This window comes from Sciurus carolinensis, chromosome 3, assembly GCF_902686445.1.
Source record: "Sciurus carolinensis chromosome 3, mSciCar1.2, whole genome shotgun sequence".
In the NCBI taxonomy this organism is placed as follows: Eukaryota; Metazoa; Chordata; class Mammalia; order Rodentia; family Sciuridae; genus Sciurus; species Sciurus carolinensis.
In genome coordinates, this window is record NC_062215.1 from 150,534,553 (window position 1) to 150,561,353 (window position 26,801).

Sequence of the window (26,801 nt, forward strand, 5' to 3'; positions counted from 1 at the left end):
ATGTTCTACTTCATACCTTAGGTCCAAAACAAGGGAGCTAGCTGACCGTGGGACTGAAACCTCTGAAACCAGGAAGTAAAATAAATCTTTCCTCCTCTACATTGTTTTTCTTATATATCTGTCACAGTGGTGCAAAGGTGAGATAAGCCAAGTGTTTTTCACTTAGCAGGGTGTAACCTATTAATGGGTGTGAAACCAATTCACTGGATTACTACCAGTATTTCCAATATTTGTAAAGGAAGGGCAGAGTTAGAGGAAACCTGATTTAGTTAGTTAGGGGTCAGGGATTTAGGGGTTTTTCCTTATGCTTTACAGATGACTCTGAAGAAGCATGGTCCCATGGAAATATTACTAGCCACAGTAATTTAATTTATAATTTAATCTATAATTTTAATTTATATTTAATTTATAATTTTATAGTGGCTACACTAATTTGAAAAGGTATAAAAAGAAACCATACCCAGAATATTAACTAGTCATCAATATAAAAATATTAAAAGGAATATGTTATGTTCCTTTTTTACATTAAGTCTTGAAAATCCAACGTGTATTTTATCCTTAATGCACATTTCAATTTGAGTTAACCACATTTTAAGTACTTAATGGCCACATGTGGCTAGTCTCTACCCTATGGAACTGTACAGCACTGAAGCATACAAATTTATCAATTGCTAGCCAGAGAATATTTTTGAAAAAAGGAACTAGGTTTACAGTTAAGCATTAATACAGAAGTCATTCTACTTGATAACCCCATCCTGAAGAATGACTATATCTATTAATATCTTAAGAAATTGATCAAAGCCCTTAGCTTCAGAAGGAAAAATAAAACATGTGGTTTCTGTTTCCAACGCAAAAATTCTCTTCATCAGATATGCTATCACCTAATTTACCCTGAGTATTAATATTCAATGATATCATATCATAAAGGTGTTTATTTGGTATTGCTCATTTAAATATGATTTAATTTTTATTTGAAAAATTTGTGTCATATGACAGATTTCATCATTTGGAGTTCTAATGAATGCATTCCTCTTCATTGATATTTAAATCGTCCCATGACACGTTTACAGGACTTACAGGTGTCAGCTCAGCCTGTTCTTCTGTGAAGTCAATATGACGCTTGGCCTGCTTGCTGGGACATCTCAGAGAAATAGCATGCTGTGAAAATGGAGGAAGGAAGAAAATGATAGGTAAAGGAGATGAAAAGGGCAGCTCTCCTTGTCATGCAGAAAGAGAAAAGAATCACTGAAATGAAACAAAACAATAATGAAATAGAATAGTAATGAAAAGTCACATGCAATTACCTTACATTCTTCTATGCAAAAATTAAAAAGGTTAAAACCAAATGATCCTAAGCCTTAATAATTTATGAATCATCTCACTCTACTTCTGGACAATACAGCTCTATGGAAGAACTGTGCACAAACATTGTGTCCAATACCAATTCATGTTAATGAACTTTAATTTGGCTTTGACCACTGTTTGGCAGTACTCTTCATCTCCTCCCCGCACTTTGCTAAATCATTCTTCAATACCCTGCTCTGAGTTCTTCAAGCTTTTAGCTTCCCCTTTTCCCCTCGTCACATGACCTCACTCCCCTCCATTACTAAGAAAACCACATCCACCACGAGCATCTTACCACTGAAGTATACTCCAGAACTAAATCCATATTCTTTCTCATTTCTCTCCCTAGTTCTATATAAACAGACAGCCTCCCCACCCTCCAATATCTAGCAATATTGCTAAAACCAAGCACATCCCAGATTCTACTCATTCTTCCTCCAACTTGAGTCTCTGATACTCAACAAGACCAGCCCACTAAGGGCACAAAGAAATGATCAATTCTTCTATGTGCCTTCCTCATTAAACTAGTATTTTCTCCTTTGTACTGCCAATTTTCCTGAACTCATGCTCTAAAGCTCTCCATCTTTTAGCTACTTACTAATCCCTTAAATTAAATTTAAAGTATTCTGGAAGAGATTACTATCATTTTGCATAGTATGATGGAACAATATATAGTTACTAAAATTTAATACATTCTTATAAAAATTGTTGTAAAGGGACAAAAATACAGAATACACATAGATTAAAATTAATTTCTGTTGTTACATTAAAAAGACGAAAAGGGATTACAGAATATGGTTTATCTCATGTTAATTAGGTTCTTTTCTACAAGGTACTTAATACTTAAAAGAAATTATCCCAAACCTAATATTTACCTACTCTTTATCATTACTTAGTCTAAAAGTTATGTCCAAAACATAGGAAAACTAATTCAAGGATCAATTCTCCAAAAATTTTGTTCTAAACTTTCTCAGTTCCAAGAACTTTCATTTGTGCTATAAAGTTATCAGTTTCTGTGTCAATCTTTCAAAAATCCTCCACAAATCTTGGAAAAGTAAGTTATGGGTCACCAATTCCTTCAACTGAATGTTAACTGTTAAATGAAGTATCATCTGCCAGTCAGAATCCATGGGGTAGGAATGGGAGGGCACATATTGAAAGCATTGATCTAAACACAGGAGCCAAACCATTATTAAGAAATGGCTTTGTACCAAAGGAGTGGCTACAAATAAAACACTTCCTCATGACAGTGAACATTTTATATTAAAATTAGAGGAAAGAAGTAGAGGTTTATGCAACCACTGTTTCAGTTACAAAGATGTACATTCATCCTTTATTGACACATATATGCATTTTTCACAAGTGGTTCTGTTGCTAATAAGCATAGCATGATGAAGAATGCAGATCCTGGGGATGGAGTGCCTGGGTTCCAACCCCAGTGTGGTCAAGTACTAACAATGTGATTTTGGAGTTACTGTTTAACTTGTTTACTCATGTGTAAAATAAAGGTAAAAATAGCAGTTATATCATATAAGCATTAAATAATAACTGACATATTACTCTAAAAATGGGCAACTGTCACACCTCAGCTGAATTTTATTTAAGACTTAATTTATTTCATTCTTAAATTTTAACCCAAAACATTAAAAAATATACCAAAGCACCACAAGATGGGGGTGTTGCTGCATAAATCTCTTGGCCTTTTTTTCTCCTGCCTATGTAGTTCTGTCTTTAGGTCTCCCTGAGAACACTGGCCAGTATACTCATCTGGATTCCCCCTTCAATTCTGTGATGAAGCAGCATGATATGATGACATGAGGTCTATGACCAAAGTTCTTATGTTCAAATCCTAGGGCAGATTATGCAGTCACTCTCTGCCTCATTTCCATCCATTGTGTTAAGCAAAAAAAAAAAAAGTACACAATGTTAACACAGAATAAGCACTCAATAAAGCTGCTCTTTAGCTCAATAAAGCTATTATTTTCTATTTTTCCCTCTTTTCTCTTTATTTCTCCTTTTGTTCATGCCATTCAATAGCCAGTTTAATGTGTAAGTGCTTCTAAAACCATTTTATTTTATATTTTAGAGAGCCTATCAAATTTAAAAACACATGAATATATTTCTATTCTTGTTCAAAACAGACAAAAAAACCAACAAAGATCCTTTATCAGAAACACACCAACTCCAAACAAAACAGACCTAAAATCAAATAAACACATTTTCTTCTACAGAAGAAAAAAATGTACAGATTCCCAAGAAATACACATAATGTGAGTCAGGGCATATATGCCAGTTTGACTGAGGGAGTATATCTGAAAACTGCTCTTGTGAACTAGATTTTCCCCAGATTACACCAAATCTTCAGTCTCTTCTTTCATCCGATAGCTATTCCTTTTGCTGTCAAACTTCACGAGGCCAGTCAGATCGGAATTAAATACCACGTTGGTACACATGAAAAAATTTCAGTGAACTGGTCATTAGAATTTTATGAGAAAGGTGGCTGCAAGGAAAAACAAATCAAACTGTAACTCCAAGGAAGTCCTCAGATATGCAGGCCTTCTAAAGCTTTCAGAAAATCCTGTGCTCCTTCCTATCCGGGTACTACTTCAGAGCAGTAAGGATCATGTTTGCTAAGAATAATTGGGGACTTTGATGCTAGTGGAGTCACACCCCATGTGCTATGAAACACAACTGCTGTTTTCTTCTTAACACCTAAAATTTCTACAAATTTGCCACAGGAATAGTTCTAGAAGGTAAAGGAAGTGGAGTAATTGCATTGAAGCCATGATGTGCATTGTGGTATCACATGATAAACTTGAATATTGACAGCGTCATATGAAAAAAATGCTCTCCATATGAGGAAAAGAGTTATAAATTTCAAAAGTTTTAATCAGGCACTAGGCAATTCTTCCCCATCATAATATAACAATTTGCCAAGTTATATTTTTAAGATGTAGTAAAACCTTTTAAATCTGTTATAAACTAATTTTAACAGCTCTAAAAAGTACTTTCATTTAAAAAATACATTTTCATATATAAAATTCCCAATTCTAAGGAATCATTAAAGTGTAAACCCTAACAGAAAACAAATATAAAGGTACATTTTAGTATTAACTTTAAATCTATAAACACTATTTTACAGGAAATTTTTTTTTTTTTTTGGGTGCTGGGGATCGAACCCAGGGCCTTGTGCTTACAAGGCAAGCACTCTACCCACTGAGCTATCCCCCCAGCCCCAGGAAATTTTTAATATGCAGATATTTAAATTATCACTTAAACAGCTTGTGCTGTTGTCTTATGGAAAAATATTTTTTTATTAGTTAACATGAATAAAAAACCACAATGAGTAGATTAGCTGCAATCTATATTTCACGTGGGTTGAAAAATACTTTATTAGAATTTATTTCAAGTACCATGAATTCTAATTTTAAAAGACCTAGCAAATGATCATTATTGCTGGTGGACTTCAAAAGAATACTGACTAAAATCATTCTGTAATTCATTTTTAAATGTATCCATGAAGAATAATTTTATACTAAAACAAAACTTAATATTTAGGAAAAAATCATTTTAAACAATCAACTGATATTAAAATTTTGATTAAAAACCAGTAAACAGATGTTGTAGCTCTGGAATTCAAATATAGACTTCTCAGTTACTTTATCTACTTAATCTTTTTAGTCTTAGCTTGGATGGGATAATGTATGTATCAAAGGAAATGAGATAACACATGTGAAGTGCTTAAAAGCACAGTATTTCAGACTCAATATATTCTGAGGATAAAGTGAAGAGTAAAATCCAAGAAAGACAAAGGCAGGGGAAAAAGACATACTTTCTGATGTGGAACTGTATTATACCTATCCCTGGTGGCTTTCAGAGAAGAGGCAGAAAGAGGAGCATACTTTTAGATGGGCGTTGATTATTCATGTACACATGATGAAATAGTACCAATCTTTTTTTTTTTTTTTGGTGCTGGGGATCGAACTCAGGGCCTTGTGCTTATAAGGCAAGCACTCTACCGATTGAGCTATCTCCCCAGCCCAATAGTACCAATCTTAAGTTGATTCTTCGAACTGGCATTTGTATCACATTAGTAAAAGTATTCCATCCTAGGTTTCTCTGTAACAAGTATAATTACTGACTTTAGAGAACCTAGTCATGAAAAAAAAGTTTCATTAAGGAGCTTTCACATGTTAACTTCACCGTGATACACAACTCACCATCTTGAAAGAAAACACCTGCTGACAATTTTAAGAGTGCAGACTTCCAAATAAAGAGAGTAGATATTTGCTCATTTAAATATCTGAGTGCTTCTTATGAGCCAAACACCAACCTAGGTGTTAAGGACACATCAGTCATCAAAACAATGAAAAAACCCTCTCCTCATGAAGTTTATGAACATAAGCTACTTGGAAGGAGACAGATAAACCAAATAAAAAAGTAAACTACATAGTAAGTTAAATGTCGATAAGTGATAAAATATAATCATGGGGGTCGATAAGTGCTTAAGGGAAAGGGTGATAAAATATAATCATGGGGCAAAGGAAGGGAGTTTGATTTTTAAATGCCACCATCAGAGAAGACCTCAGTGATAAAGTAACACATGAACAAATTCCTAAAGGTACCTTGCAAGTGTCTGGAAGGGCATCCAGGCAGGGTTACAAACACCAAGACTAGAGGTAGGCTCTAATAGATGGCAAAGAACAAGTAGGAGGCAGTTTGGTCAGAAGAGTTAAAGGAGAGAAGGAAGAGAAAAACAGTCAGTAGACAAGGGAAAGGAGATCAGGTAATGCCCTGTGGGCCACTGCAGGAATGTTGGCTTTACCATGAGTGAGATACAAAGCCTTCAGGTTCAAAACAAATGAGCTGATTCATCTTTTAATGCGATCACTCTGGCTGCAATCCAGATTATAGACTGTTAAAAGGAAGGTGAATGCAGGAAGATCAGTTGGGAGGCTATTACAAAAATCTAGATCGGGATGGTATTGGCCTGGTAGTAGTAAAGGTGGTAACCAGTGGTCAGACTCTGGATATATTCTGAAGATAAAGCCAACAGTATTTACTGTTCGATTAGAGGGGAGGTGGAAAGAAAAAGATAAGCAGATAAAAGACATGAAATGTATCTGATGAAATGGTAAGATGAAACAGTCATTAACTGAGATGAAAAAGATGTACGTAGGAGAATCAAGTATGGAGAAAAAGATTAGGGATTCAGGTTTAGACCAGGAGCTATTAGACATCCTGAGATACTGATTAGAAATGGAATGAATGCACCTGGATTTCGGGGGAAGAGATGCTGGCTAAAGATACCTGTATTTCCTTGAATCTCAGACTCAATACTCATCAAACTTGAAAGACTTCAAAGTGTTAACAGAAGGCTTCGTACAACATACTCTTATTGGGGGCATTGCCAACAGTGTCTGACAGATGCCATCTGATTTCAGGATGTGATTTCTTAACCATGGCACTATTTTGGGCCAGACAGTTCTTTTATGTGTGGGCTGTCTTATGTACTGTAGGATGTTCAGCAGCATCTCTGGCCTCTACCCATCAGATGCCAGTAGTACCCTCCTATCATGGACAACCAAAAATATTGAATATTCTTTGAGGGACAGAAGAGCCTCTAGTTGGGAACCACTGCTTTAATGGGTTCAAACAGGGTGAAGGAAGGTACTAGGAAGTATCCTAAATAAGTGAAATTAAAATTAAAATTTGCAGTTGTCAGTGTACATGGATGAGATCAGGAGGAGTGTGTGTAGACAGAAAAGTAGCCTAAGAACTGTGCCCTGGGGTACTCCAAAGTCAAGAAGTTGTACACATGAAGAGAAGACTGAGAAGGAATGGCTAATGAGGTAGTTCCACTCTTCCCAGATACTGCTTTTTTTTAAATGACAAATTCCAAGAAAACGATGGTTTTTGAAAGCTAGAAAGCAGAGGGTGGAGCACTTTGCCAGGGCCTCCCCCATGCCTGGTTTTGATGAGCACTGGAAACACCTGGGAATCAGGGCCCATAGACTGGATATTACCACCCCTCCGTCCCATCATCTGGGCCAGTGGAAGGGAACACTACTTACCATTCTATTTTTTGGTGGATTAAGTATAGTTCCCCTTTCCAGAATTTGTAGCTGAGGTTTCTTTTTTGTAACTAGATTTAGAAGGAGCCCCACTCTACCCCCAGCTTTCTGCCTAACCCTCTGCCATTATCAGTGTTAGACTCTTGCTCTTTCTTGGGGTGGGAGAGCTACCCAGCTGAGCCAAAAGAAGAGGTGGGTGGGTAGGCACACTTCCTATTTTATCTAATAAAATGCTCACCTGCCAAAAAAAAAAAAAAAAAGCATATAGCTGAGTAGTAATCAACATAGCAGACCCAAGAAAATTGAATGTTGAGCCAGCACTGAAGAAAAGCAAAGTAACACCCCAATTTATATCATGTAACCTCTAAAGTCCCCAAAAGTGGCAGAATAAGTGACAGTGGGATTAAAAGCAGGAAGATTGGTAGAAACCATATTTGAGTGGTTAATTCCCTTTACTCGTCCATCAGCAGTGGTTTCAGGTTGGCTGATAGTCATTCACAGAATCCAACAGACCTCTGCTTGGCATGGGGTTCACTCAGTTCTGCAGAAAAACAAAGACAGAATGCTGGCATGCTAGCATTAAATATGCCATCTTCAGAGGGAGTCCATATTACCCAGCAGGGACCCTTTTTGGGTCTATAAGTGACAGCTCATTGTAAGGGAAAGAGACCATGTGGACAAATGCAAAAAAATCACCAAGGCTCAAAGAAACTTCATGCTGCACAGGAACCAACACAATCTTGAAACAGCCAATGAGGACAAGTTCCAGGGCCCCTCAGGGACATGTTCAAGCTTTTACAACAGTCACACTGTACACCAGGAAGTCAAGATCTGCATCTTCTCATGGGCCTATATTGTTCTTCATGGTCAGTCTTCCTGGTCTGTATGCACTCAGCAACCAGGGGTCCATTTTGTAATAAACACTATTACCTGGAGACATTCTACATTTAATCCCAATCCAGTATGTTTCCAGGAGAGAACACCAAGAAAAGGAAAACCCAAGAAAATTTTCATGAAAAATTAGGGCTCAGATCTACTGTTCACTTTCTACCTAGAGCAGTGATTCTTAAATGGGGGTGATTTTGTCCTACTGGGAACATGTAGAGATGTCTATAAACATTTTTAGTTGTCACAACTAGAGGGAAGAATATACTACTGGAACCTAGACATTAGAGGCCAGAGATGCAGCTAAAGATCCTACAATGACTGGCAGCCCCTCAAAAGAGAAAATCACCCTACCCAAAATGCAAATGGTGCTGATGGTTGAGAAACCCTGATCTAGGAAGATCAGATGAAGTTCACACTGAACACTAAGGATCACCCTTATATCTAAACCCTTTTTTTCACAAACGCACTGCTAAACACTAGCAGCAAGGGATATGCCCTCTGTGTAGCAGACCGAAGAATCTTCTGTGTAGGTCACCATTCTGGAAAAAAACAACTTAATAATCCTACAGACTGTTTGTACAAAAACAAAACAAACAACCTACCCCCCTACAAATAAAACACACATACACACACACACACACACACACACACACACACAGAACCAAAAACAAATCTTAAGAAGATGAAATTAACAGAACACTAAACTTGTTTGATGCAAGTGAGAGATTTAATCAATGGGGTAGGGTTTAGAATTGAAACAGTAATAAACACAAAAAAAGGAAATACTTTATAAAATATAAAGATAATTATGAATTTTAGGAAAAGCAAAATGATGTTCCAGAAAGGAAATGTAAGAGAATATAGTTCAGAAGCAAACTGCAAGTACATAATCATAACAAAAATACTAAATATGAACCCTATCAAAATATATTGGGAAATGGAGGCAGAGCAGAGAAGTACTGGGAGTTGTCTAAAAACAGCTATATCCTCATTTTCCAGAGCAAGAAGTCAGCAGACAATACACACAACGGGAAGAGTCAGGAAATAGTGACATAAGTGTGGATTTAATGTAAGGAGTTAAGTACTGTAAGAACTAGCTAAAATAGTAGAAAGTGCTTACCTCTGGGAGCAGAATATGATGGGTGTATAACGAGTTTTTCGTAGTAAGTCTCGAAGAATGATCTGATTCTTTAAAATGTTCTTATAGTACTATTTAACTCTATGCATGAAAAACCAATGAAATTTTTTATAAAATTGTATCTGATGTTGAGGATAATTGGATATATGATTTGGGATCTATAGAGCTGTCCCAGTTTACTTGATTTGAATCAGAACAGAGCAGACCCAGAAAAAAGCATATTAAATCAAGTTCCAGGCTTGTTAAACCACTTTTCTATTCCCTCTGGTGAGGCAAAAGAACAGTCCAGATAAGACTTTAAAGTCCTTTGCCTGCTTTTACTCACCAAACCTTACATTAAAAGTATTACATTAAACATCACACCACTGAATGCTAGTATCCTTGCCCATGGATATCACTAGATACCATTGGAAGTATGTTTGCTGGGAGAGAGGAATTTTTCACTTTTTACTTCTTTTGACCTTACATGGTTTGAACTTTTTTGAGTGTATTTTACAGACAGAAAGATAAACACACACATTAGAATATAATTAATAATTAGTTTATAATCTGTCCTCATACATCTTGACCCAATTCAAAATAACCTGATGAGAAGGAAGTAATGTCAACATACAAGATAAAGAGTAATGAAGACAGTATATCTCCAATAAAATATTGCTTAAATCTCAGGAAGTGTATCTAAAAGACATGAAATAGGTAGCTGGTGCTAAATATAATTCTTGATTATTATAAAGCAGAAACCAGTTTTCAAGTTCTCTATAGATTATATACCACCTAAGGTTTTATTTTAAATAAATGAAAGCTTATTCTTTAGACTGATATAATTTGCTAACTTTCTTAGCAAGAAAACTCAAGTTTACCTCTAAACTACTGTGATTTATGTTTCTTTTGTGCTCCACAGTATTAGAACAAAGCTAGGCCCATGAATAAATACTAGGAGTTACTGACTAAAGCAAATTAATCTAAGTAATAAAATCAGTTAGAGAGAAAAAAAAATCAATAATGTCACATAATAGGTATAAATTTAAAATTTTTCTGTAATCCCTTAAACAATATTCTATAAGATTTTATATTGGTATTACTTATTCATAAATAGATTATTTTAACCCTGTATTACAGAATACATAAATGCAAGCTCACTGGCAAGTTTACTTTAACCTGTTGATTTTGCAATCTTCTTGATAAAAAAGTACTCAAAATAATGAATTCTCTTTCACCAAACTCAGCTTTTGTTAATCTTACCATCACAGATTCAATATATTATGCTGACTCTTCGATAATAAAAAGGAGTAAATCATGAAAACTAAAATTTTAGAGGCCTACAACAGGGATAAATGTTCTTCTCAGGTCCTCATTTAAATAAATATACTAAAAAGCAATTATCAACTATGTCACTATAAATGGCTTTGGAAATCACATTTCAATTTTTTAAAATTTTTATTTGATTTTTTAGTTATAGATGGGCACAATGTCTTTATTTCATTTATTTATTTTTATGTGATGCTGAGAATCAAATCCAGTGCCTCACACATGCTAGGTAAGTGCTTCACCACTAAGCCACAACTCTAGCCCACATTTCAATATTTTAATTAAAGAACTAATATAAATTCAAGGCTTCCAAAAAAGTCAGAAGAATGAAAAAGAAATTAAATCTTTTCAAAATCCTCTTTGTGACACAGCCATATCTGGTGATATATTTCATCTGCAGTCTTATTTTAAAATAGTTGAAAAATATTTTTGACAAGTTTTAAATGTAGAAGCATTAAGAAAGTTAAAACTACAGTCTTTAAAATAATTTGCCCCTTATTTAACTCTAAAATTGCAGGGAGAAAAAAGTTCCATCTATTTACCTCAGTAATTGGCTGCCCCTGAGATGTCAAATCCAGTTCTTGAGGGCGTGTCACTTTATCAATATCCAAAGAATCCATGCTGGAGGCCGCAGAAGTGATGCTAGAACGTGAGGAGTTACTAATAGAGCGAACTTCAGCATCACTCACTGTGCCCGCTGAGGCGGTTCTTCTGTGCTGATTAGTTACTAAGGGCTTAGTATCTTCTAGTAGAGACTGCTGAGCAGCCTCATCCATGCTCAAGGAGGCCTGTTCTAATTGTGCAGTGATGTCATCTAGGGAGTAGTTAGCATGAGGAGGTTTAGTTATCCTATTAGATGAAGAAGATAATCCTTTCAAGGTGCCATGTTTTGATGTATGTCGATTAGCAGGTAATTTCTGCGTAGTTTTCGGTTCTGTGACTTGACGCTTACTATTTCCTGAACCAATGCTGCTGAGCTCCTGCTCTATAGAGCAAAGATCAGCCATCAGGGCATCCAGATCCACAGTCTCTCCCTGATTCAGAGCTTCTGCAAAGAACACACATTTCCAGAACACACTTAATCAGAATTTATACATTCCATTATAAATCAGTTAAATGTGGGGGAAGAAGCAAAATAATTCATTCCATTGGGCCAAAGCTAACCGAAGTATTTCTAGACAAGTTTCTTGTTTGTTTTAAATTCCAAAAGTTGTCTCTGGAAGAAATTAGTCTACCTTTTAAGATCTCTAGTAATCAAGGAGAACAAAATTATGAGTTGAAAGACAAAAATACTGCAAAAATCTTATATTGTTCCATGGTTTTATCCACATCCTCCATAATAATTTTTCACCACAGATTTTAATAGGCTATTAATAGGATTAGTGCCCAGGTAAAGACGTTAATACCAAAAGGGAAAAGTAAAAAGGGAAGTAAAAAGTCTAAAAAAATAATTACAGTTTAGAATGTCAATAAAGTTGACTAGTAGAATATATCAAATAAAAGTCATAGGGGTACCAACTAGAATAAATAAAAAAATAAAAGCCATAAGGGTTGATTTTAAAATTATTAATAAATAATTTCATTGGACTTTAATCCAGTGAGAAAACAACAATGGAATTAAATTTGCTGTGAAGTTCCACCTGAGTATGTACTTAAATTGACTAGAATATGATTTTAATTATGTTTCAGTTAGCCTTATTTCTGTGATAATCTCAATTAATAGGCACAGATTAAGAAACAAAGAACTTAGATTATGCATGTAGTTTTTATATTGCTTTTACATCTGGATTATAGCTGTACTGTTCCCACATTATACAGGTTAGTATACTATTTCACACTTTACTTAGTTACATCTTACCATTCAAGTTGTATATGGAGAAACGATAAGAAAAATTGGCCATGTTTGTTTCCTGGCGAAGAGGAGATCTTTTCACTGGTTCTATGGGTTTGTCAGAATCCAAAGTCTTTAAAAATAAAGTTTAATAAGTTATATTGAATTCAGGTTTCAATTACATAAAAAGATGAATAAAGTTTTTTATGATTAAGTGAATTACCATATGATAATTAACAAAACCAAAGTTCTTTTAAGTATAGCCTTAAGGAAAAGTATAAATGGTTTTCACATTATTTTCATTAGTTATTACAATTTTTAGATATATGCTTACTTTTAAGGCACCTGAAAATTAAGTCTGTCATATATTTTTTCAAATATATCGAGCTGTGACTGACCTAATTTTACATAAATTCACTATAAAATAAGCTTGGTATATGAATATGGATATGGTAAGAAAAGAACTGGAAAGGATCCATGCAGAGAGTTCTGTCATCTCTTTCCTTAGAGAGATATGTGTTTTTTGGTCCAGCATAGCTTCTTTCTTTGGCTATGAAGACCTTGAAGATAAAGGTCAATTCTGAACTCAAAATTGGTAAAACCCAAGACCTTAACAGAAAGCAATTACAAGTTTAAGATGAGGGTGAACTGTAACTCTGCTATTCTCTCTGTGACAAGGCTGCAATTATACCCACATTTATGGATATAAGGGTGACTTATAAGTTATCTCACCACCATTTTATTTAATTAAATCTGATCAATTAATTTAGTTTGGTGCTGGAGACTGAACCCAGGCCTGAGCCTTGTCCATACTAAGCTCATGTTCCACCGCTGAGCCCCCAGCCCTCATCACCTTTTTTTTCTTTGGTAGTTGTGGATGGACAGCATGCCTTTATTTTATATGTTTATTTTTATGCGGTGCTAAGGATTGAACCCAGTGCCTCACACATGCTAGGCAAGTGCTCTGCCACGGAGCCCCAGCCCCCTCACCACCTTTTTAAAGGACAGTTTATCTCCCATTTTCCTTATTTTGACAATAATGATATTTATAATAAAAAAAATTCAGAAAAAGGGGAAAGAAATTAGGCTTAGTGCTATTTAAATCATTTGTATATATGAGAATCAGTTTTTAAAATTTTAATCGCTATGTAAATTAGGTATCAAATAAGATTCAAGTTTAAAAAAAGAATCATGGATATTCTTATTTGTAGAATCATGGATTTTGATTAGAATATGTGGAAGGACTGTTCTGGCTTGTGCCTCCAGCCACATCAATGTTTACAGCAGCTCAATTCACAACAGTTAAACTACGAAACCACCGAGGTGCCCCTTCAACAGATGAATGGATAAAGAAAATGTGGTATGTATACACAATGAAATACTACTCAGTCAGAAAGAGAAATGAAATTATTACATTTGTTGGTAAATGGATGGAACTGGAAACTATCATGCTAAATGAAATAAGCCAATCCCCAAAAACCAAAGGCCGAATGTTCTCTCTGATATATAAATGTTGACTCACAATAAGGGAGGGGGAGCAGGGATAGGGAAGAACAGAAGTACTTTGGATTAGACAAAAGGGAATGAAGGGAAGGGAGGGGGAATGGGAATAGGAAAGGTAGAATAGATAGGACATGACTTTCCTATGTGCACATGTAATCACACAACCGATGTAATTCTACATCATGTACAACCAGAAGAATGAGAAATTATACTCCATACATGTAAAATATGTCAAAATACAATCTACTATCATGGGTAACTAACGAGAATAAAAAAATAAAAATAAAAATAAAAAACATACAAGGGACTGGGGATATGACTTGGTGGTAAAGCACCTTTGGTATCTAGTACCAAATAAATAGATTTGAATGCTCTGTTATTCATTCGTCTAAAGATAAAATGAATCCATAGAGTGCCCATCCTGTCTTTAAAGCTATTAAATGAAGGAGATTCACAATCTCTTCAGCACCTCATTTCACAGTTTCACAAAATGGCCAGAAAACTCTCCTTTAACCTCAAACCTAACTCTACTGCAGCAATTTAGGCCCTAATACCCTTCCTTTTGGTGGAACTGGAGAATAAAAAGTAGCTAAAATTTTTTATAAGATAACTAGAGTATGAAGACTTATGAAAAGTCAATCTATTTATCAGTTTAAATGCATGATCATTTATTTTAACTACCTGCTCTGCCCGTGGTGCAACAAAGGAACTAATGAAAAATACTCCTTGGTAGAAGAAATTGGTAATTTAGTAGGAGGACTGTTAATCTTTTGTGGGCAGTCACTAAGCACTTAACTAAAGCTGTGAACCCTCTTTTAGAAAAATGCACAATACACAAAGTTTTACAAACTATTTTAGAAGAATTACCAATTAAATTACCAATTAAAACAAATGATTTAATATAATGCTGAAATACCACTGTTTATGGACACAGGTGACACTTTATCGTGAATTAAAGTAACAAAATAAATAAGAAATTTCAGGTTTTAGGTACCCAATTATTTCCTGAAAATTTCCATTAAAAAGCAATGTGGGGGCTGGGGTTGTGGCTCAGTGGTAGAGCACTTGCCTAGCATGCGTGAGGCACTGGGTTCAATTTTCAGCACCACGTACAAGTAAATAAATGAATAAAGGTTCATCAACAACTAATAAAATATTTTTAAAAAAAGCAATGTGTTAGCAGTTGAGTCACATTGTGCAATAGTTTTAATCTGATTTATATGATGAAACACAGATTTATATGATGAAAAGAACAACCATAGCATGTTTAGGAGCCATTCCTTTTTTTGGTGAGTGGCTCGTTACACTATGTCAGGCAATTTAAAATTTGGGGAGAATAGTTTGCAGTGGATCAGCATGGAGTTCCTCCTTCACCTTTACTACCTGTACTGATACCTAAATGTCTTTCTCTTTTTGGCTCCCTCCTCAAGCAAGGACAAAAATCCTCCTGATCAGGGAAAATACACATGTCAGCTGGCCCTTGCATAATTTCTTTCATGAACTCTCATTTTGTTTTCTGTTCTTTGCTTCCTTTTTCTACCCAGCAAAGAACTACTTAACCTAGGCATCATCTCTATGCCAAAATTACCTTCTTAAAAAATTAAGAATTAAATGGAAATGGTTGGCACCTACAGATGTAAAAGACATTCCAGGGGGTGCAGGTGGGGCTTACTTTGATCACAGGTGAAGCGAAAGCCCCACAGAAATCATTAATAGGATTGAAAACATTCTCCCCAAATTTCAATATTAACAGATCATGGTCACAGAGACATCTGCTTTTCAAAATGATCTATAGTACAGAAGTAAGCTAATACTTTACACTTCTATTTTACCAACTTACTTTTCCATTAGCTAAGGAATCTCATATTTATGCATTTCCAAATATATCATTTAAGGATAAATAAGTTGTTCTAATGTTCTCACTGCCGCAAAATTAATTTTAATAAAAACAACCTCTTCATATATTGAATATAATATATTAAATAGAGCAGTAAAAACTGTACCCTTTTATTTTCAAGTGTCCTGCATTAGAGAATAAGGTTATTATTATTTTAAAATCCATGGATTTAAAAATAAAACCAAAAGAAAACACTGTTTAAAATGCAATGTGGAATGGAATTTGGTCAGTATTCTAGAAACATGTAATAGAAAACATGACATGTAAATTATGCTATAAAATGTATTTCAATTTACTAATTTATTGAATAAAATTTGTAAAAACTTCAACTTTTAAATTTTAGGCTTGAAACATTTTAAACTAGCAACCTCAAACACCTGAGAAAGATATTAGGTAATCCCTCTAGATAAAAAGAAGATGTCATAAAAATTTTTTAAAATCCTCAGAAAAATCATAAAAGATACTACCTTGTGTCATAGAGTTATTATTCATTTACTTGTTAATGTGTTGGGCATTTTTTCTTTCTAGCAGAAAAGTTTAACCTGTACTCATATCCTATGTCTGCAAATTAAACTTTTACCATGCAGAGATAATTTTAAATCCTCAACCAGTTTTTCAAGTACTACTTCTAACCTGAGTGAGTTTGTCCAGTTCCCCAAGCCAGGCTCCAAACATTTTGTCCAGATCCTGGTCTTCCTTGTCACTGTCTTCTTCAGCACCATGGTCAACTTCTTCATCTGATAGCTGCTCCATCTGAAAATATAGACATTTGTGTTGAATGAATAGTTATAAATGTAACTTGAACAATTATGTTGTAAGTGCAACTGCACTCTCTGGTGTCAAATCTTCAAAACTAGAAGTTATACTATTAAAAAAATTAGAAGTCATTAATGGAGATGATGTTGACAAGTGAGAACAGATTTTTAGGAAATTTTATGTGTTTTTTTGAATTTTTAAAATTTGTTCAAATTAGTTATACAGTACATTTTAACACATCATACATAAATGGAGTATAACTTTTCATTCTTTTGGTTGTATATGATGTAGAATCACACCAATTGTGTAATCATATATGTACACAGGGTAATAATGTCCAATTCATTCTACTCTCCTTCCTACCCCCAAATCCCCTCTCCTCCCTTCACTTCCCTCTGCCTAATCCAAAGTACCTCTATCTTTCCCTGTGCGCCCCCCCATCCCATGAATTAGCGGAGAAAATATTTGGCCTTTGGTTTTTTGAGATTGGCTCATTTTGCTTAGCATGATATTCTGCAGCTCCATCTAGTAAGAATAGCAATTACTAAGGATAAAAGCAACAATAAATGTTGTCGAGGATGTGGGGGAAAAAGTATACTCATACATTGCTGGTGGGACTGCAAATTGGTGCAACCACTCTGAAAAGCAGTATGGAGAAAACCTTGAATGGAACCACCATTTGACCCAGCTATCCCACTTCTTGTTTTACACCCAAAGGACTTAAAATCAGCATACTACAGTGATGCAGCCACATTAAAGTTTATAGCAGCTCAATTCACAATAGCCAAACTATGGAACCAATCTAGGTGCCTTTCGACAGATGAATGGATGAAGTAAATGTGGTACATATACACAATGGAATTTTTAGGATACTGTTATTAAAGAAAAGCACCTAGGCTGGTGATTTATAGCAGTTTGGCACAGATCATATGAAAAGACTAAGACAGTATCTTCCATTGCTAAAGTAGAATGGTAAGGATTCTAATTATCTGACGAGGTTTCATGAAGTTCAATTTCAAATCTTATTTCACTATATAAAAATTTGTAGAAAAAGTCAAATGTTTCAAAATTAAAATGAACCGATGTAGTTCTAAAGCTGCTGAAAATCAAATCAAATAATTTCTTCAGGCCTAATATTGGGAAGGGCTGCAGTTCTTCAATATCCCTATTAGAAACTAATAATTGGCACTTCTTAATTTTTCACCTTGATTATACATAAATTAGGGCATTCCACTCTGGCAAATGGAGAATGGATCTACCAATTCTTTAATTCACAAATTGACTCTTAAGGAGATTTTAGTTTTCTTAACTCATTTGCAACAATATTATTTCCAAGATTTTTTATTTCTTACTGAATAATTTACAAAACAATCTCAATAGAAACCTGATATCAAAGCTCATTAAGTGACGTACTTATAAAAAATATAAAATGTTAATGAAAAGAAAACCTTCATCTGACCAGGTGACTTAATTACTCAAATAATTGCTAGTTTGAGAACAGGTAGGAGCTATATAAACACCCCATCTTCTCAATGAGGGTCAATAAGCAGCAGAATCTCGAAAATAATGGTCAGCTTACTTTTTCCCTAATCTTGAAAACAAAACACACTGGAATAATGTAGAAGCTAAAATTTCTAGGAAGAATTCCGCTCGAAAATAATGGTATTTATATGTTTAATTAAATTTTATATCTCTAAGTATATTTAAAACAACTGGGTCTGCAGTACTGCCACCAAAACACATGATGCTGTCACTTTGGGCAGAGACAGCAGCTTTAGAATCTTTAATGAATATTTTAGGCCACAATACATAAAGCACTACATTTTTGGAGACCATATTCTCCACTGTAAAAAATCTGGTCATATAATAGTCAGAATATTTATCCAGGTGACCCATCATCAGGAAAATAAGTGATGTATGAACATCCTAACACACAGTATGAGGGAGTTACAGCAAAAGGGGAAAGGGAAAGAACATTACTCATAGACCTTTTTGAATCAGCCATCATGACAGGTACCATCGCTCCCATTTTACAAATGTGGAAAGCAGATCAGAGAGGGTAGTGAGCTCTAGGTGTTCTTGGAGAAAAACTGAGGATGGCACTGTGGCTCTCCTGCTGTAACAACACCTACAACTTCAGTCATTTTACAGATGGGTTTTCCACAAGATTTCATTTAAACCAAGAGTTCCTGTTTTTAATATAAAAAGGTTTGAAGCCTACACTTCTTTTGTGACCACACGCTATAATTACCCATAAGGAAAAGGCTATTCTAGGAAAAATAAAACAATATGAAAACAATTTTATAAGGCAAATATAAAGTAATTAAAGATGAATGTGAATATTTTAGATTATCATGGAGCCAAGAGAATTAGGCGCCACATGCAAGCCTAGGTGTATTCTGAGTTTGAGTTTCAAAACACCTTTGAATATTTTCACTAATAGTTTGTTTTCTTAATCTAAATTACTACTTGAATAAGAAGAAAATATGTCTAGTGAACAAGGATGATGAGTCATAGAGTAAGTGGAAATTTTGATGTAACTGCAGTTACCATATAGTCACTTTTGCTAGTTCTGTTCCTTTTTGAATTCTGACAACACATGAATTATTTTACAAAAAATAGTTTAAGAAACTTATTCAGAGAATTTTCCATGAAAAATTTAGTTTGCACCCCAGCATTGTGGGAAAAGGAAAGGGAGGGGGGAAAAGCATTTCGGTTCTACATTCCCTAAAGAATTTGCCTTGTAAAACACTCTCTAGAAGCTGATGCAGAGGATCCTTGGTCTCCAATCCCCAACATGGCATCATTTCTATTTACTATCCCCAGCAAATGAAGAGCCTCCAGCAAGTCTTTCTACAGGCTTTGCATAGTCCACAGGCAGCAAATCTAGTTAGGAAATTCACTCTTGCCTGCCAGTTCCTTGACACCCACATCCTACCCATCTCAAGACTCAGTTGTAACTGCTATAAATCACCAATTAAATCACAATCCTAAATCTTAAATTTTCCCAAACATAATGCCCCTATTAAAAACAGTTACATCAGAAAATAAGCCAACAGTTAGCTGTTTTTTCAGAGGGTAAAATAATTAAGAAAACTGAACTTGAAAGTTTTTTTTTTTCCAAAATAATTTGGATTTTAAAAAAATGGATAGATGATAACATTATGCTTTTCCTTAATGATATCCAAATAGGCCCAAGGAAACTATAATGCATACACTACAACATATCCTATTAAATTACTTTATGATTATTAGATTAGGTTCTTTGGGGGAGACACATTACAGTCTCACTTAAATTCCCTGCTCCATTATACATGAGAGAAAGAAACTATGTCCCTCAAAAGTAAACATACCCTATACCACAAAGGAAGTGAGAATAAAATCCAAAGTCACTGGCAGGAAGACAAAGTGCTGTGAGGTCCTAACCTTCAGGGCCCTCTTTTCCCACCATCCCTGCTTTTCCAGGCATAGTGTGCTGCTTATTGCTCCAACCTCCTGCCTTTGCAATGCCAAATCTTCTACCTGGAACTCTTTCCTTCAGATATCCGCATGGCTGGTTGACTTGCTTCATTCTGTTGATTACATGAGCATCCTATCAAAACAGCACCCCCACCCTTGTTACTTTCTGTCTCTTGTATGATTTTTTTTTTCTTCACAGCACTTATCACCATCTGTCACATTTATAATTTCGCTTCCTTCACTAGAAGGAAAGCTCCACAAGAGGAAGTGCTTTGGTTTCATTCTGTATTCACAATGCTTGGAATGGTGCCTGGCTCACAGCTGTGTCATTAAATATATCTGCTGAATGGAAGAGTATCACACTGTGTCTGTATTTGTATCTCTGTGTGTGTTCATATATATATCATATGTGTACATATATGGCAGACTTTTTTAAAAGGTCCCTATAGAGTCAGTTTAAGGTCAAAGTTCATTTAAAAAATCAACATAATAAAGGACCAAAATGAACATTAATAGAGTGCTGTTGTTCATAAGAACACCTCATTTAATCTCATACTAACTCTCTAAGACAACTGCTACTCATTTATAAGTGAACACTATTAGTTTAAGAGAACTTAGGTAATTATTCCTGAGGTTCAAATGCACTAACTGATAGTGTGAGAATTTGAATTCAAGTGTATATGACTTATTCTACCATGCTTTTTAGGGGCCATCATGTATATAGATGAATATAAGAAGAGTACACTTTTAAAAAAATTCATTTTTATTAATTTGTTTATTGAGCAGCTACCACATGCCAAGCACTATTCTAGGTAATAAGAATAGAACAGTGACACAAGACAGATGAAGTCCTTTCCCTAATGGATCCTTCTACTGACATAGAAAATGAAGGGGAGTCAGTTATTGAAGATTTAGGGGAAGAATGGGCAGAAGAAATAATAATGCAAAGACCAAAGGAGGAATAAGCCAGGTACATTTAAAGGAAGGAGAAACTATTCTATGGCTGGAGCCCAGCGATTTTAAAAATGAGAGGCAGAATCTGTGGTTAAGAGACACAGACAGGTAACAGAGCACCTATATCCTTGCAAGCCTAGTAAATAATTAGAATACCTATATGTAGGGAAAAAACCCAAAAAACCCTAAGTATAAGTCCTAACTTTATTCCAAGTACAAGCAGGGTCTTGGTGAAATGACATTAAAGATTTTTATTTATTGGGGCGGGGGGTAGAATCAGGGATTGAACCCAGGGTACTGTACTACTGAGCTACATCCCCAATACTTTTTATTAAGAGAAGGGGTCTAGTTAAGTTGCTTAGGGCCTTGGTAGTTGTTGACACTGGCCTCAAACTTGCTATCCTCCTGTCTCAGCCTCCTGAGATGCTGGAATTACAGACATGTGTCACTGTACCCAGTGCATTAACGCTTTTTTAAAGGAGCATTTTAACTGGTCTGTGGTAAACAAACTGTGAGAGGGACACCTAAGACCAGTAGCTATTGCAGTGGTAGGGGCAAGAAATCTCATAAAGGCTTCAACTATTGACTAGAGATGAAGGTGATGATGATGAAAGCAATTAGTATTTATTGAGTAAATATGGACCAAGTATCATCCCAAGTGTTTTATATTTATTCACTTGATAGCTTATTTATTAATTCACTTAATCCTTAAATAATCCTACAAAGTAGATAGATTTAACCTTATTTACTAACAAAACAAGGAGAAAAGGTAAACAGTTGGCCTAAAGCTGTGGTTGCACACCTAGAATTCAAATGTAGACAGACCCACACTCTTAACTGTTGGATATCATTTCTTTATGAGGTGAAAATGAAGTACATAGTCTGTACTGGGAGGAGCGGGTAAGAGAAATCAAGGATTAATTCCTCAGTTTCTGGTTTCAACAACTGAATGAGTAGTGGTAGAATTTACTAAGACTAGTGAAGAGCAGGCAGGTAGAGGGGGGTTGTTCGGAAAATAAGCATGGAGATGCTAGCAGAAGAGTAAAGACTGAGTAATGAGAAGTTTCACCTAAATATTGTTTCAAAACCATGTTTATCATAGAAGAGAATACAACTAATAATGATGCCACTAATATTTAAATCAATTTACATCTATTGTACTCATGGAATAAAAATAGAAATAATGGCAGAGTGGTCTACCACTGCTAACATTAACTAACATGGTTTCATTTTGACAGTAACAGTAAATAACTGTTCCCAATTATTACAGGTTAAAACTTGTAATGTAAATAGGCTCCACTACCCATAATGAAACTGTTTAGTATTATTCAGTATGAAACAATATTATTCCTGTCAAATCTTCCATTAAGTTAATTATTTAAGTCTGTTTTCTCTAATAACCTTCCTTTCAGGAAATGTTTTAGTTTACTACACAATTTTCTCATTTGATGGGAATGGAGATTCCTTATCAAAAAGCTGGGCTTAGATTAGGACTTAAGAATCTGGTTAAATGTATCCTAGGTAGGGCAAACTAAAGAGCAAAGGAGAAAGTGTGTTTGTGAGAATGTCACTCAATTAAAATAAAAAAGGAAGAGTAACATTTAAAAGTGAAGAACTAAGGCAGGACTGGGTCATACCGGACCTAGAAAGCCAAGTCTTTTTGTCCCTGAAGGCAATGGATTCTTAAACATGAAGTAAAAGGGGAAAGGGCAGAATGGTATTTCAGTCAGAGGGCAAGTGACTGTGTTTAAGAGTTTTGAAAGACGGGAAAGCCATTAGAGGGTTACTGTTGATATTAGGTAGAGGGAATTATGGAAAAGGAAACTGAAGTCCTAGGAGGAAATGCTACTTATACAAGTCATATTCATATGAAGTGGCAAGAACATTTCATGGCATACACTCTTACTGTTTACACAGATCTTTTTGCTCCTTTAATATTTTTTAAATTGGGGGCTGAGGTTGTGGCTCAGTGGTAGAGTGCTTGCTTAGCACATGTGAGGCACTGGGTTTGATCCTCAGCACCACATAAAAATGAATGACTAAATAAATAATAAATTTAATTTTTTTTTTCTTTTTTACAAAAAATAAGTATAATTAAAACCACAAGAAAACTTTCAGGATATAGGAGAGCAGAATTGTCCTTTAGAGCATTTCTCTGAGTCTAGCATGCTCCAATGTTCCAAGAAGTCATGAGAAGCTTCAATTTAATTTAATATTTATAGTATGTCTTGTACTTGCCAGACACTTAGAGGAAAGGGATGAACATGATGGCCTCTGTTCTCAAGATATACATCATCTATTAGGGGACACACAAGAAAATAAACAATGATGAAACACAAGGGAGATAAAAGGAGGTATGTTTAGTGAATGTACTTTTTTATTAAAGCCTTACAATTATATATAGTATTTAGATTCAGTCTGACAAAATCATAGATGCAAGAATTTGATTTTAAGCCTCATCCCCTCCATCCTCCCTCCCCCTATACTCCCTCCTCTATTCTACTGATCTTCCTAAGTGAATATAATTTTAACTCAGTTTGAGGTGACTGGAAAGGGGTGATGTTTCAGGGAATGGGAAGAATGAACATGCAAGAGAGAGAAGGGTAACAATGTTTTAGGAAGAGGGCCAATGACTTAGTGTTTCTAAAGTCTAGAATGTGTGATTTAGACTCATGGAAAAGAAGACTGGAGAAGAGGGAGGGGCAAAATTATCAGCCATAACAAAGAATCTGGAGTTCATTTTGTAGCGTAATGTTTTTCCAACAATGGTCTGCTGATGACCTGTATCAAAACTGCACAGTGTGCTTCTTTAAAGTCAGGTTTTAAAAATAACTTATTTTTGCATTGCTGAGGATTGAACTCAGGAGCACTATACCACTGAACAATACCTCTAGCCCTTTTTTTGAGACATGATCTAACTAAATTGCCCAGGCTGGCCTTAAACTTGCTATCTTCTAGCCTCAGCCTCAGTTTCCTGGGTCGCTGGGATTACAGGCATGAGCCACCATGCCTAGCTTTAAAGTCAGTTTTTAAATGGTTTGCTCAAGATCTACTAAATACTAATGTTAACGGGGTGGGACATTTTAAACGAGCTCCCATTAGTACTGCTTATGCTCACTGAAGTTTGACAACTAAAGTATAAACTGTGTGGTGTTATAATTGCAGGAAGACTCATAAGACAATAAGTAATGCAGTTTTGTGTTGCCACAATTAGGTTAAGGGCAGAACTATAAAGAGTAATAGTCCTGATTTCCATAAAGAAATCAGGCAGCCTTGAGGTCTCAAATTTATTCCTTCTCCATCACCATAGTCACATGTGTCTTCTGAGTTATTCATTCAGAAATTTCTTAATTCCAGTTGTTTCGGCATCTTTCTCATAAAAATTTAAACCTCCTATATTGTTCTATGATTAAAAAAAAAAAAACAAACATAATAGAGAAAGGGGGCTGTGTGAAGACTCCCATGTTCAAGGAGAGCCCCTAACTGCACAAAATACAACTGTTGCAAAATAAAAGAGGAAGGAAACCTAAATCAGATAAAAGAAACAATATGGAAAAAAAGAAACCGTGTTAAATTTAGTAAGGCACCAAAGAGGAAGAGGACCCATCAATAAGAGGAGGAAGTTAAAGCAGAGAAGGAAAAGGAGAGAAATAGGACGCAATACAATGTAAAATGAACTAAGAATTGTCGGGGTTGGTAGGCTATGAACTGCTTGTCAGAATGGGGCAATGACTGATGTGTCTGATTCGCTTCTCTCTTCATCTAAAAGTATATTATTTTAACAGGACCATCAGTTCTGCTGTGAACTAAGTACTATCATTTGTAAAGTGTCCAATTAGAAACTTGAAATTTAACAGTCTAAGAACCTTCAAAATTAATTTTACCCAAACTTTTAATTTTCTATCCTCCACTATGTTCCTTTATATATTTGTGTTCTGCACACACACAGCATTCTTTATCTGAGGGCCCTATTCCTCTGTGTGCCTATACTTTAAGATCATTTCTACTGTTCTTAATTTGTAAGCAGATGAATTTTTTAAAAATCAAAAGTTGCTTCTGTATATCCATCACTGCTGAAGTTTCCTCTGTAGGTTGAGTGGCCCTCAAAAGAAAGTCCCCAGTTCTCCTTCACGTGAAACACTTGAAAAAAAAATTTTTTTTTGCCAAGCAGGGCAAAATGGTGAGCATCTGTAGTTGAGGTTGAAGCAGGAGGATGGAAATGAGCCCAGGTGCTTGAAAAGAGCCTGGATAATATAGTGAGACTCTGTCTCAAAACAAAACAACCATCACCACCAAAACTTCACCTACAAACAGCATTACGATAAGCACTGTGCAAGACTCCAAAAGAGCAAAAAATAAACCCCATAATTTAAAAGAAAATTAATACTAATTATGGGGGGGTGGTATACAGAAATTTTTCAATTTACTTCTCTAAAAACAAAATTTTTTTCTGTGCTTATGCAGGAAGCAAACTCAAAGGAAGTCATGGTCTCCTAAGTGTTCAAAGGAACTAAACAGAAGCAATGCACTACATTGCTCAGAGGCTTCACAGGAACAAAGCCAGAGTCAACTGGCTACCAGGAAATTTGTATGGACAGTCTGATTCTCCAGGAGTGGGCTGACACCTGAACTACAATTTTGTAAAGGTGGAAACTGAATCTCCAATGGAATGGTATAGTGTTCTTGGGTCAAAAAACAATGATATTCTCCCCATCCAGAGGAAAGAGAAGTTGAGTACTAGGGGAGATCATTTACAGTCTTATGTCTTCCCTTTTACTTATGTTTCTGGTAGTACAACCTAGAATATAACTAAAAATTATCTTCATTATTATTTACATTACCTCTGAGGTAATTAAATATCATATAAGGAAGCAAAAAAATGAAGAACTACTTTAACAGTCAAGGTATAACACCTAAGAGGTGTAAGTCAAATTGAAGGTAATTTAGTATTCTATTTATCAAGCACTTAAATACACTCCTTAGAAAAGGAATTCACTTTACAAAATGATGAACCATATTTTCATGAGAATAAGCATTCCTTAAGTTACACTGGCTTTTCATAAAATGGGATATTCTTAATCTCTTAAACCCCAGACAAGAAATCCTTACGTATAGTGGAAAAACCAATCTCGGGTCAGTGTTCTACAAGAAACTCCTAACATTCCTATAAAAAGTCTAATAATCAATCCTACAAATACCTATTGCACAATATTTCATAAACCATTATCTGAAACAACAGATAAAAAATTAAAATGGGAAGAAACAAAAACAAAGATCATTTGTATTAGATTTTAGTTACCAGTATAACTGATTTCAAACAGATGGAGGTAAAGAGAGGGACAGAGAAAGAGATGTGTATGTGCATTTGTCCACTACAAAGTCCTAGTAGCAATGATATCCCAGTAGCACACTTAGTGATTTCTAAATACATACTCTGCACAAAAAGGAACGAGAGATGCTTGGAATAATGATTTCAGGGTTGGTACAGAAAAAAAAATAAGATGAACCCTAGAACATCTTGTGCCAGGAAGTACTCAATTAATGACAGACAGAGGTCAAATGGAGGCAGGAGCTAGCCTGAAGGGGGTCTCAAAGGCCTGCCTGGGACAATGTAAGCATCAAAATAAATTACCACAGAAACAAATTAAT

At 35.2% G+C, this 26,801-nt stretch overlaps 1 protein-coding gene across 6 annotated transcripts in view; it reads right to left on the reverse strand.

Moving 5' to 3' along the window:
* The window catches only part of Raph1 (Ras association (RalGDS/AF-6) and pleckstrin homology domains 1), a 94,960-nt gene that overhangs the window by 34,795 nt on the left and 33,364 nt on the right, over positions 1-26,801 (reverse strand). For 4 of the 6 annotated variants that reach the window (XM_047543086.1, XM_047543085.1, XM_047543089.1 and 1 more), the window contains exons 2-5: positions 16,617-16,736; positions 12,611-12,716; positions 11,295-11,800; positions 1,078-1,158 (exon numbers count right to left, since the gene is read on the reverse strand). In XM_047543086.1, coding sequence (XP_047399042.1) covers positions 1,078-1,158; positions 11,295-11,800; positions 12,611-12,716; positions 16,617-16,736 — 813 coding nt within the window. The remainder of the gene's footprint in view (positions 1-1,077; positions 1,159-11,294; positions 11,801-12,610; positions 12,717-16,616; positions 16,737-26,801) is intronic. The other 2 variants (XM_047543088.1, XM_047543087.1) reach the window with 1 other exon arrangement.